This window comes from Callorhinus ursinus, unplaced genomic scaffold (genome assembly GCF_003265705.2).
Source record: "Callorhinus ursinus isolate GAN/ISIS: 27379988/994484 unplaced genomic scaffold, GSC_fseal_2.0 scaffold2, whole genome shotgun sequence".
Lineage (NCBI taxonomy): Eukaryota > Metazoa > Chordata > Mammalia > Carnivora > Otariidae > Callorhinus > Callorhinus ursinus.
The window spans coordinates 57,490,800-57,504,786 of NW_027397064.1; the positions used below are offsets into that span (position 1 = coordinate 57,490,800).

General features: G+C 40.5%; 1 protein-coding gene across 16 annotated transcripts in view; it reads right to left on the reverse strand.

Annotated features, from left to right (window-relative positions):
- The window catches only part of RAPGEF4 (Rap guanine nucleotide exchange factor 4), a 287,935-nt gene that overhangs the window by 107,885 nt on the left and 166,063 nt on the right, over positions 1–13,987 (reverse strand). For 12 of the 16 annotated variants that reach the window (XR_012375225.1, XM_073882406.1, XM_073882427.1 and 9 more), the window contains one exon: positions 10,364–10,383. The exons of 2 other annotated variants lie outside the window; for them this stretch is intronic. Coding sequence is in view for 13 of the 14 variants with exons in the window: in XM_073882406.1 (XP_073738507.1) it covers positions 10,364–10,383 (20 nt within the window). In the remaining variant the exon portion in view is untranslated. Of the gene's footprint in view, positions 1–1,557; positions 1,690–10,363; positions 10,384–13,987 lie in introns of those variants that run through there. 2 more of the 16 variants (XM_073882454.1, XM_073882462.1) reach the window with 2 other exon arrangements.

Genomic DNA, 13,987 nt, shown 5'->3' on the forward strand with positions numbered 1-13,987 from the left:
GCTTTCCCTTTTGGGAGTTGTTGGTGACTGCATACTTCCACACGGTCAGACCATAAACCCTGAAGTCATCCGTAACTCCTCTCCTTCTCTCTCACCTCCCATTTAATCCATCACTCTTATTTTTGAAATCCATCCAGAATGCAACACTCCTCAAATCCCTCTTGTGACGATCCCATCATCTCCCTCTCTCCAGGAGGTACCACACTAGCAGCCTAGGAGTCGAAGAATTCAGGGACCTTGCTATGTAAAACTATTTCCTTTTCACCGACTGATTTATGTGAATGAGCTTCCCCAGCCCTTATGTATATAATATCCAAGAAGAAGAACAGAATTGATGTTAAACCCCCTGCAGACAGATAGCGAATTCATTTTTTAAAAAGCATCTAAGTCATTCAATGAAGTCTTTCCAATAATTTGCTTTAATATTTAATAACCGTTTATAAAAAATCTATAAAATATTTAATTTTGACAGATATGTACAACTACTGTCATAACTCAAGCCAAAAGAAAAATTTTAATAGACAGTCATAAGAAATTTTAAAATACTAAAATTTAAATTTATATATTTCTTTTTGACACATGAAAGCATAAAAAGGTAATTAATAAGAGACTTTCGATCATAAAATACATTACAACATAGAGGTGCCATTTAACCCTGGACAGCTCACACTGGGATAGTTAACACGAAGAAAAATTATCTTCTTAAGACACCGTTACGTGGGAGCCTTTGTTACTGTGGTTGAATCTGTATATTAACTAACACATTGAGACAATTAAGAGGTAACCTGGTCTGGAAAAAAATACATTACAATAGGATAAAATTCTGTGAGCAAAATATAATGGGAATATGATTTAAAGGAGAAAAAGAAATAATATAGCTAACAGTTAAAGAAGAGTGTGCTCATAGTTTTTAAAAAATGGTGAGTAGCAAATTGTTTTCCACAAAGCCTAACTCTGGTCTAAGACACAGTAAGCATTCCATAAAAACTTGCTACCTCATAGAATCACTTCTTGGGAAAATCTGTTTGACGTACAGGATTGGAACTCAGTATCTTTCTATGGACTTGCAGCCCAGATACCCCTTCTTTCAAGAAAGTCAAGTATCAACAACATATTAGATGAGGAGACATAAATGGATGAATGAATGAATTGGATACGCCGACTAATTTGGAGGTTTCCAAGTGCTAGTCATTTTACAAAAGAAAATAACATCTACTATTAATATTTCCACTTCCGCTTTCATCCAAACATTTCATGCCATGCCACTGAAACTTCAGCTCTCAGGCTAGACGTGCCCAAACACGGGGATGGCCACCAGAGGGAGCCCAAGTGTTTTTCGGAATAAACCAGATAGCACAGAGAAAACACAAAACCTAAAGGGGGCGGGGGGTGAGAAGGCCCATCATTACCTGTTTCAGTCACTTAAAAAAATTTCTTGTCGAATGACAGAGCTATTTTTGCATTTATGTTACAAATTCCTTTACTAGGCAGTCGTACATTGCAATACTTTGACACTTTTGGGAGAATTGGTGAAACATATTTAAAAACTTCACATACCCTAAAACTAGAAGGTCCAGGATAAGTGGTCATGAAAACAGCCATGATGCTCCGCTGTGCCCCCAAACAGGCCAGGCCTCTTCTCCAGCTTATCTTCACGTTCCTGTTCTTACTCTATCCTGGTCCATCTTTGTAGTCAACTCTGGGTGTGGTTTCCTCACTTTGTTTGGAACCAGGCTATCAAATTACAGCACTGAGTGAGCACGTGGTGTGACATGGGAATTTTTCATTCTCCTGGCTGAGCCAAATTATATTGATATTAAGATGAATGACTTTCCATTTGGCATCCTAAAGTCTTCCTAGAACTGAGGACTGGACTAAGTCCTAACAGGATTCAAGAGGACCTCTATAATGCTTCCCCAGAACCAAGCTCCACTTAAACCAGAACCCACTGGGGGCTCCTGGGTGGCTCAGTCGGTTGGGCGTCCCACTCGTGATTTCGGCTTGGGTAATGATATCAGGGTCATGAGATCGAGCCCCCCTTGGAGCTCTACGCTCAGGGTGGAGTCTGCTTGGGATTCTCTCTCTCCCTCTCCCTCTGTCCCTCCCCTGTTGCACTCTCTAAATAAATAAATGAATGAATGAATACGTGAACAAGTAAAATATTAAAAAACAAAACAAAAACAAATCAGAACCCACTGGCCAACCTCAGAGATCCCCCATCCAGCCTGGAGAGATGTCTTGGAGCTGAGACTACAGACGAGGGTGTGATCTTGTTTAGAATCAAACTCCAGGGAAACTTAATCTGTTTTAGATTTGAGCACTATGGAGTTTTGGAATTTTCCCCATGCCTTATCTTATTCGATCTCCCAACAATCCTTTTACTGTAGTAGGTCAGGAATTACCATGTTCTTTTTTTTTTTTTAAGATTTTATTTATTTATTTGACAGAGAAAGACACAGCGAGAGAGAGAACACAGGCAGGGGGAGTGGGAGAGGGATAAGCAGGCTTCCCGTGGAGCAGGGAGCCCGATGTGGGGCTCGATCCCAGGACCCCGGGATCATGACCTGAGCTGAAGGCAGATGCTTAACGACTGAGCCACCCAGGCACCCCAGGAATCACCATGTCCTTGATGAGGAAACCAAGTCATGGAGGTAAGTGATGTACTTGTGTCGAGTCTCGGGCTATCAAGTGTCAGGGGCAGAAACTGATGCACATCTGGGGACACGGACATAACCATGAGTAAGTACCAATTCAGTCATACTAATGTCTTCTGAGATAGAAAATTATCACCTTCCTTTTCTCTCACGTACAAGCAAATGAAAAGCATCACAGATAGTAATTTAGCGACTTAGCTCTTGTTTTACCCAGTATTTTTATGGTATGCTCTCCTAAGTTATTTTTTCATGTCCAGATGGGATAATTTTATGATGTATACAAATAAATTAGCACAAACAAATTAAATTCCACAAGGTTAGGTCCTCTGCTGAATGCTGCTAGATTTAACATGCTTATTAATGCCTTGAATATGGACTCAAAAGCGTTCTTTATAAATTTGACAAAGATATCCAATTGAGTTGGGATGGCTGGCTCTTAGGAGAAGTGGAATAAAACTGAAAATGACCTTGACAAATGAAAAAGGTAAAAGGACAAAATTCAATAGAAAGCCTTGCAGAGTGATTCATTCAAGAGAAGGGTGTGTGTGTAGAGGGTGGGGGCGGAAACAAAGGAGAACCACAGAAATGTGGGAGCACTGACTGGGCAATTACAGCAGAAAAGGAGCTGGAGATCAGAGTGAACAATAGACTCTAAAGACATTAGCAATCTAGATGTGTCATTTTTTAAAAAAGAAGGCACGATACTGGGAGGTACCAATAGGGGTAAATTCAAACTAATTCCCCATCTACATTTTTAAAAAGATCAAGTTTTAGAGAAAAAAAAATATGATGTTTGTTGGGTCCCCAAAATACCTGGAGCTTGGAAGCCAGGTTTTGATAACTTTGAAAGGGATCCCACAAAGTATAGTTTTAAAAATAATGAAAAGTTTTTTTTTTTTAATTTCAGATCTGATGAAATTAGCCTCAAAAGAGAAAATTCTGGTACTCTGTTTCTTAATGTATGCAATGCTCTTCGCCTGGAATATTCTTTCCCTTCCACCTGGGTAACACCTTCTTTCCATCAGGAGTGCACACAGGCATTTCTTCCTCTGCAAGGCTGGCTCTGAACCCCTCCCCTTCTCCCCAAGGAGAACTGCACAGACCCCCCCCCCATGTGTCTCCTCAGAGTACATACCAGGTACTTAGTACCGGCTAAGCACTTGGGATAAATCTTTTCATTAAACCTTCTGGAAGCCCCTGGGGTAAGACACTACTATTACCTTCGCTCTGTAGAGGGAAACAGAGGAGGAAGCTTAACTAATGTGTCCACCTTCACATGGTGAGTCAGTGGCAGAGTTGGGACTGTAACTCAAGACTGAAGAACTCCTAAGCTCACCTCCTCATGCCACACTCTCCCAACCACGTGTGCCCATGACTTGTACTTATGCACTTGTGTTCTCATGTCTGCCTCTGTCCAGTGGCTCTAACTCCCTGAAGGAAGCGACCATGCTTTATTTATTTTTGTGGCCCCACATGGGGCTTGGGATCAATCACTATATGTTCGTTAAATTAAAGATTTTCAACCAAACATATGGCATATTCTGTGGGTATTTCTGAGTCATTCTTTGAAGGAGAATAAAAAATAAAACTAAGTTCAAGTAAACAGAATTTAGACATTTATAAAGGCTGGCAATAAGAATTCTGAACAATGCCAGATCATATATAGTAATCATTTTTTCATTTCATTTTCTAGCAATTTTAAAGAATCAACAGTTAAATATATATGCATGCATGCGTACATATGTATGTGTTTATGTATGTGTATATGTGCATCTATCAATCATCTATCTGCAAAGTAATTTTATCTAAAGGTAAAGAGAATGACTACAGAATATTTTAATATCGATGGACTCAGGGGAGGCTGTCTAACACAGAACTGTTATTAGAAAAGAATCCAAATCCTAAATGACATGTAATCACTATATTAATTTATCCAATCCGCGAACACCACAGACTGCTCTCCTAAACATAAGACATATTTGCAAATAATTTGGTTCCAATTTCTCCAAACAAGAACAATAAAAATTCAGATACATCAAACATAAATGATACTATCTAATTTATTCTCACTGTCAACTGAGATAACGTGCTTGCAGCCCAAAGTTACTGGTGATGAACATAATTGTCTGCAGCACAGGATAAAATATTTCTGGCGACAGCAATCCACTCTCCCATGACTTTGAAATCAGCACTCTGGTACATTACCATTAACATGACATTGTATTCCTTGCCCCTGCTACCAGTGGAACTAATTCTCAACAGCAGGGCCCGTATGGAGCTGCCTCACCTCAAGGCCACGTCATTTTTTCAAGTGAGAGCAGGAGAGAAGCTGTTGGCTAGAGAGACTGGGGAATCTCGTTTCTTCTATTATCACTATTTTTAACAATTAAACACTCCCATGTTCTCTGTGATATCTTGCTCAAGTCAAACTCTGATTACACAGAAGCCTGAGAGGACATATATATGCCAAGCTGGGTAAAATGTGGAAAAACTCATGCAACCCTGGAAAACCATCAGCACTGCAACAACAGTAAAAAGTTCTACTCCATTAAAAAAATCTAAAAACTGTAGAGAAACCAAAAGGAGAGTACCGAGATAATCAGCAAGTGTAATTCATAATTTTATGAAAGTAATTCTAAAATATACTAATGAACCACTACCCCAACACAACCCAATATGTGCCATTTCACCCAGCGAACTCACGGTAAGCAGATCTTGGGAACATTGCCGAGAACATTCAGAGGCAACAACCACATGGCTTAACTGACACCCGAGGGATCAGGTTTTTAGACTGTTACCCACATTTACTATTCACGATTTAGATTAAGGGCAACTATACCTCATCTTAAAAATTCAATCAATATACCACTGCAGGAGCTAAAGAGAGAGAGAGAGAGAGAGAGAGAGAGAGAGAGAGATGGCACCGTCAGCTTTTATAACAGAGCAGGGGAACAGATGGAATAAAAAGCAGGAAGAGATTCAGCAAGGGCATTCTGCCCCATAAAATACATAACTCACAAACACAAAAACAAACATTTCTTCAGAGACCGAGCCAATGTTGTCCTTGGCACCTTCGACATTAAGTCGCTGGTGTTCTCCAGGAAGGAGGTGGGGCAAAGTGTTGGCTCATTGAGTTACGTGCTCCCATAGGCCTGCTAAAGAAACCAGTGTTGACACTCTACCCAACAGGAGGGACGGAGCCAGCCACACTGCCAAACCTAATCCTCACCCAGGCAATAAGCAGTGTGTCCTGTAAAATCAAAATGAGCAGGCTTAGGATTTTCTGTCCTTCACACTGGGTTGATTTGCCCTCGCCTGTTGAGGTTCGCGCCTTCGGCTGGCTTCGTACGAGCTGTTGCATCACGGTGACAGGGCTAGCTAGCCATTCTTACCCTACAACACACGGGACAAGCTGCCAGGGCTAAGCCTGTGAACTCTGGCCAACACGTCTTGATAAGCTCTGGACGTGTATCAGTCATGTTTTAAAAGCAGGATTTTAAGAACTGTTTCACAGAAACTGTTGGTTTGACTTCAGTAGGTGTTCTAAAGCTGGAGTTAGAAGGTTTTACAGGGTTTTTATGGGTTTAATCTAAGTTTTTTTATATTTTATATTTGTTTGAGGACACACAATTTACATTTCCTTCCTCTGGCCCAGAATCATAGCCAATGTATAAGAGTAAAATAAGATGTTGTTATTTAATAGGTGGGAAATATTTTAATTTGTTTTCTTTAATCTTGAAAAAGAGCAGCAATAAATGTTATTATATTTCCTAAAAATGCCTAACATTCCTAACCTTTTGACTCTGATAGTTATTTTCTTCTTTTTCTATTGTCTTTTCCTTAATGAGAATTTTCAAGCTGTGTAAATTATTTCCTCCCCATTTGCCGTTTAAAATCTGTGTCTTTATAATAATTTCTAAAAATCAGTCTTTATATAAATGACCTATGATTTTTAAAAGTTTGACAAACGCTGATTTAAGGCATCTTCTTAAAATAAGACCTACCAAAGAGTTTTATAAGATTCCCAAGCTTGCTCATTACTAATTGGTAGCATCCAGTTCTTCTAGTGCTTGGGAAAACTTGGAGCTCTGAATTGATATAAGTTTTTATTTAAATTCCAGTTAGTTAACATGCAGTGTCATATTAGGTTCAGGAGTACAATACGGTGATGGAATACTTCCGTACAGCAGCCGGTGCTCATCACAGCAAGTGCGCTCCTTAGTCCCCGTAGCCTCTTTGACCCACCCCCCCACCCACTGCCTCTCTGGTAACCATCAGTTTTTCTCTCTAAGTAAGAGTCTGTTTTTTTTATTTCTCTCTCTCTCTCTTTTTCCCTCTATTTCTTTTGTTTCTTAAATTCCACATACGAGTGAAATCACATGGTATTTGTCTTTCTCTGACTTAATCTCACTTAGCATTATACTCTAGCTCCATCCATGTTGCAACTGGCAAGATTTCATTCCCTTTTATGGCTGAGTAATATTCCAGTGTGTGTGTGTGTGTGTGTGTGTGTGTATACACACCACATCTTTATGTATTCATCAGTCCATGAACACTTGGGCTGTTTCCATAACTGATTGAATTATTGCATTGATTAGTGTTTTATATTGGGAAAGTACTCTTCCACATTTAGTAGGAACCTAATCACATTGTCAATACTATAACTGCCTTAAAAAAAGGGGACCTCAAATGATCCTTTTGGAAACTAGATGTTTATACATAAGGAAATGGGATTATTTTGTAGTATCTTCCTAAGCCTATTTTCTGGCCCTTCTACATTGAGGAAGAAAAGGATAGACTTCTAAAACTACACAACTTCATAGCAATCGTTTGTCAAAAGGATGGAGCACAACAAGGAACAAAATCTACATAAGTAGCAGAAAATTATAGACAAGCTCATTCCTCCAAAGGGCAACTGTAACATGCAACTATGAAGCTTTCTTGTAATTGTGATTTTTAGCTTTTGTGTTAAACATGGTCATCTGATAGGGCATATACAGAAGATGGAAAAAATACAACTTGAAAAGATCAAAGAGAATAATTTATTTGTACAACCAACAGCCCCAAACAATCATAACCCTATCAAAACTTGCTTTATTGGTGCAATAGTCATTTTTCTAATATCTTACCAATTAGTTATAGGTTCCAGTCTCCTGTGTCATATCAAGTTAAATGATGACTCTATCAATTACAGTAAGTAGTAAACAAAATAATGTAGCAAGTTAACTGCCAGTCCATTTGTTTCTATGAAAGTGCAATTTATGAAAAGAAAGTTCCTTTTTTGCAAGGTGAGGCTGCATCTGGAAATAAAAGAGAGCTGGCAAGGCTAAGCTAAAAACACCACTTACTGATGCCTGCGTATTTGGTTAAAAGTTAAACATGGTGATTAACGAAATCAAGAGTAGGAGCTGGAGAGGAGAATATAGTCTCTCCACAAAGAAGCTGTTTGGACGCTGAAACAATAGTCTAAGTGCTTTTATTTCAGTCCACAGGCATATTATTGCTATTTAGAAACATAAAGGGAATATAAGATTGCCCAGCGTGTAGTTAAAGAAGGTAAAGGATAAAAGAAATCATCATAACACAACTTGTCTCTTCTAAAGGAAAATTTCCAATTAACACCCACTTTAAGGCTCTTAGGGTTCTTTTTATCTTTCTAGAGCTTCAACTCTATTCACGAATGTCTTTCATCTCATTTGCTTTACTTTGACTGATGGCATTGGAGAACTTTCTTAATAGCACATGGTGACATTATATCCACTCTATTTGCTGATAGAGAAAAAGGGTACTTTTCTGTTTGCTAGAGAATCTGACACAGAATGAGTGACCCAAACAAATACAAATGAACATACATGATGAATAATATAGGGGAGACAGCTTGCCCCCCTCCCCACAAATCTTACAGGGCAACATGCTGATAACAACTCAACATATCTAACTTTCTGTAAACTTCAGATTCCTATTTTGTCACAAAGCGAGCCACAGGATGACAGCTGGTAGGTCTCTGCTTATGTTGTCCCTCGGCAGGGAGGTCCAACCTAAAGGTCACGAGGGACCTAAGAGAGACAGAGCTTTCTTTTGAAGATTAGAACATTTTAGACCTCCTAGGGCTTGGCCATTCTGTGTGTGCCCTCCACATCACTGATGGTTCCTTGATGAGGAAGCACCAGGCTCTTTTATCCTCTTGACTTGGCTAGTGATCTGCGTATTATTTGTTTTGGAGTGCTTTGGGACATCCGTATCCAAAATCGTGGCAGGATGAGTCTGTTACTGTAGACTCTAAAGCTGTGGCTTTCCATGAACCTGATTATCTAGAGCTTTGCTCAACACACAAAGGTATTTTTTTAATGGCAAAATATCAATGGAAAGGTTCATTGAAGAAAGGTATTTTGATGAGAACCATAAATGGCAAAAGGATAGTTACTTCATAAAAGGGTAGGACATTTTTCAGAGGAGGAAAGATCTCAAGAAAATGATACAAGTCTTGACAAAATAATAATTACAGTAATAGTCTTAACATTTACTGAGCTCCGTTGGACTAGTCTCTACGCTTTCCACAGATTATTCCATTCAATATTCATCATGGCCTCTTAAGGTGGTCACGACTAACATCCACATTTAAAGATGAGCTCATGAAAGGATGTTTCGAGAAGCCAAGTAGCTTGTGAAGGCCCACAGCCAAGAACTGAAATCCTCTGCCAAGCCAAGCCAAGTGAAATTTTGGTGTGACGTCCAAAGTGACATTGCTGGGTCTGGAACTCAAATTTGTGGTGGTGTAACAATGGGCCAGAATCCCAACCAGCCCTTGAAGCCAACGTTATGAAAAGAAGACCTAAAGAAAGCTAGAGTTAGATCTCTTGAAAGGGATACAGAAATAATCTGAATTGAATGAAGATGATATCTCTGTCCACAGACATAGGACCAAAAGCAGGGAAAGGAAAGGAGAATATTCTGTAATGATTCTGTAATGTTGCCACTTGGGTACAGCAATCGAGGAACATAATGAAAGGGGATGCATCTGAGAGTCACAAAGCACTCCTTCAAATTAATCACTATATACTCTTGCACCATTAACCCTTCTAGGTTGTTGAATAGATTGAGATTCTGGTTGATATGTAATTCATATTCTTATTATTTGCATGCAAAGCAATGCCACTACACCACTACCATCTTTGGAACCTGCACTTGGCACTGGTTCTTGGTGAAAAGTTTGTCCTAAACCTACTCTCTCACCTGACTGTGCTAAACAATTAGAGTAATTACTTATTTTCAGCTTCCAAAGAGAAACATTGACTTTCATGAAGCTTGGATACAACGATAAAATCAACTGACCCTGTATTTCATATTTTGTACTCCACTAAGGAAAAACAACTAATTTTTTGTATGTCATTAAAATAATGATTTGCTCACCTGCCTATATACATCGTGGGAAAAAGAAAAACCCTTAGCAATTGTACTGTTTGCCCCTAGAATAACCTTCTGCAGACTAGTTAATATCAAGGACATGTGATGACCATGTCAGAGCAATCAACCTTCTCCCCCTCATATTTCAAAGGGACAGACCAAGATGCCAGAATAAGATTAGAAAATATTTATTGCTCTGTTGAATGTGAATGAAGAGCTCTCTTTGCTGGTAGGGTTACCATGATTATTATTTTTTTTTACCTTATGACAGTTTTTAGAGGAGAGGCAGAGAGAGTGCTACTCACATTCTCCTTGTCAGGAATCCCTAGAAGAAGAAAAATAGAGAGAGAGCATGAATTGTAAGATGAATCTGTAAAATGGAACTGAAATCCTTTGCTGAATCAAACAAAGTAAAATTCTGGTGTTTCTGATTTGTGTCTCTATCAAAACTTACATAATGCTGCTTAGAAAAATAGCAGCACCCACCAAAATCTGTAACATAAATAAATCAATGAATCAGGAGCAGGGCTGTGTGCCAGATAACAAAATCTCATGCTTATTTTGCTTTTCTACCATATGCTTTACTTTGCCAAAGGTAAAAATCCATCTCTGATTCATTTACACCATGCGAACAACTAATTCCTCTCTGCTGGGCACAGGACACTCAGAATTAGGGACAGACAAGTCAAATCTTAAGTTACACATACTGTATTTTTTACATTTCAGACCACCTCACCATGCTCCAGGGCTGTGGACCTAGCTTCAAGTCCCACATAAGAACCACCAGAACACAGCCTCCATTTGGGGCAAAGCAAATTCCTGCTGCCTCCGAAGTCAGGTCTGAGCCTGGCCGTGTCTGTTTCCAGGGGTGTCCCAGTTTTCTGTGAAAAAGTTCATCGTTCATCCATTTATGCATTTGTTCATTCATTTACAAACATTTCGTGAGCTATAGCAGGCCCTGGTCCTCTGTATTTCCTTTGGGGTTGTTGACTCTGACAGACATGATCAGGGTGGCTGGATAGGAAGGCCCATAGCCCCAGCAAAATTTAATGCCTCCAGTACAGTGGACCCAAGTGGCCTTCTTTTGAGAGATTGAGAGATACAAACAGGTGGTTTGTATGTGCGGCTCACCCCTAGGGCAGTCTGAGGTGGTTTGCAACATACAAATACAGTACTTCCAAATTCTGAGTAAACAGCACATTCTGTGTTTAATAAGGGGGTACACAGGATGTCTACTACTGGCTTTAAAAGAATTGAGCGCCCATTTTAATAGGCAGCAGTAAAATACACAGAAAGGGTAAGAATGGAAGAGACTATCTGGAAACATTCTCTAATTAAAACTCTGCCCCCCACATTGGGATAGTACCAGTACATAAAAAGCCTAGGCAGAAAGCAGGGTGACAGAATATTAATGCGCATGTTTGCCATCACTTCCCAAATCTGTCAGGAGTAAGGGTGGCCTAATATCAGCACTCTGAAACTTTGAATCCAAGCTATCCATTCATTATTCCATCCATTTGTTCAACGGCCATTTGAAAAGACTGGAGTTGATTGTATGAGGAGATACAGGGGTGTAACAGAAACTTCCTTTCTAGGAGTTTGGTAAGATAAATACATAGCAGCTCAAATCACCATATCTGAGTGGCTGGAGACTAGGGTGTCCGTAGAGAAATAACGCTGAAAAGATGATTTGGGGCCACCTAGGAACTTGAAAGTTGGGCTAAGGCATTAGCAATCTTGGAAATTCACCTTCCATGGCAGGCAATGGGCAATCATTAAGATGTTTTGAGCAACAGAGTGATATGACCAGGATAAAGGGGAGGGGGGGACGGGTCTGTTCAAAATGAAGACCCTTAAAACATAAAAGTCAGATGCAAGAGCATGATCCTTGAGGTCCAGTTTGAGCAAAGAGCTATAAAGACATTCAGTGGAGAAAATCTGCGTATGGACTTAGTAGATGATATGATTAAGGAAAGTCATACCAGTTTATTAGGTGTATGGAAAAGTCTTTATTTTCAAAACTATCTGCCGAAGTATTTGAGGTGAAATGTGTGTATGTGAGTAGAAGAAGGAAAGAAGGCAAATATTAAAATTAAAATATTAAAGTGCATATTGCTATTAATAAACAAATCATATTTAAGTATTAAAATACTAATGGTAATTAAAGTGATGAAGACATGGATGTTAACTATGTCATTCTGTATGTTTGAAATTTTTCACAATACAAAGTAAATTTAAAAAAGTTCTGCGTAAGTCGGGTGTAAGTCAGGTGTAGGGTGGACCAAGGGTGAGATCCTAAAGGCTCAGAGCCAGCTGAGTCATTCTTGCCCTTAGGTCAAGAGTGATGAGGTCCTTGGCCAAGTGGCTGCAGAAGGAACAGAAAGGAAAAAACATGAACCCTGCAAAGGAAGGAACAAAGAACCGGATGGGTGATTAACCTCAGTGCATGGAGGTGACAAAAGGGAGGACTCTAAAATGGTTAAGGTTTAGGGATGCCTGGGTGGCTCAGTCAGTTAAGCATCTGCCTTCGGCTCAGGTCATGATCCTGGGGTCCTGGGATTGAGCCCCGCATCGGGGCTCCCTGCTCCGCGGGGAGCCTGCTTCTCTCTCTCTCCTGCCGCTCCCCCTGCTTCTGCTCTCTCTCTCTCCCTCTCTCCTTCTTCCTCCCCCCTCGACAGATAAATAAATAAAATGTTTAAAAAATAATAAAATGGTTGAGGTTTAGAGGCTGGTATGGGAGAAGAACAGGGCAGATAGGAATGGAAATGTGGCTTTCAGGGGTTTTGTGGGAATTGGGATGTGTTCTGTTGCTGACACTGTGAGTTTAAGAGACCAGCAGAACATCCAGGTGAAAAGAGAACCAGCAGTCCTCTGAAAAGCTAATCCATCATGGGAAGAATCAAACAGAGGTATTGGTTCAGGAAGTTCATATCCAGTGTAACAAACGATGGTCATGGGGAAAGTATAAAGAACAAAGGAGAAAAACAGCCAAGACTGGACTCTTGGGTAATACCTAAGCTTCTGGCTGAGAGGAAGAGGTACCCGTGGAAGAGACCAAATGAACGTGGCCAGAGAGATACCAGAAAACCAGGATAATGCAGTGGAGCCTGGGACTCAGGGCAAATGGAGTCTGAACATGGAAAGCCTTACTCAAAGTCAGAGAGATGGGGAACGGTAATAATGAAGGCCGGTGTGTTGGTTGGTCACTGGAGATGGTTTGAGTCAAGAGGTATGGGGCAGGAGCCAGACTTGGAGGGGTTAAGAGTGACCAGTGGTGAGGAAATGATAGCTAACACCACTGGGGTGCTTACTCTATGCCTGGCACCCTCTAAACACTTGACCTGTTTTGCTTTATTTAATCCTCACAACAATCTTGTGAGGAAACCGAGGCAGAGAGAGATTAAGTGCCTTGCCTGAGGTCATACAGATAGGAGACAGCACAGCTGGGATTTCAACTCAAGGACTCTTCGTGGGCCGGTCATTCCTACATCAGCCAGAAAAGAAAATTCAAGAACACGGGAGGGCAGGAAAGGAAGACCTGTCTTCCCCACCCCATCCCTCCACCCCAAGGACAGAAGAGAAACAGAGAAAGAGGGCTGAGGCTACACAGAAACTATGACATGGAGGGCAGAGAATGTGAGGAAGCTCACTTAAGACCTTGCAGGGAGGAGAGTCACCTTGGAGTGGCGAGTCTGGTAGTGAGTGGCAACTGAAGGAGCTAGAGAGAGGATGTGAAGGGTGACTCTTGCTCAGAAGACCCTGGCATGGAGGCACTGCCTGGTTAGTTCATCACGCTGTCTAGCTGCTCCAAAAACCCCAGCACTGAGCACCCTGCCACCCGTATACGTCTAAGACCCGAATAAGGGGACTCAGCAACAAGCAACTCCCAGAGCCAGTCATGAGCAATAAGAAGACGCTCCTGACACCCG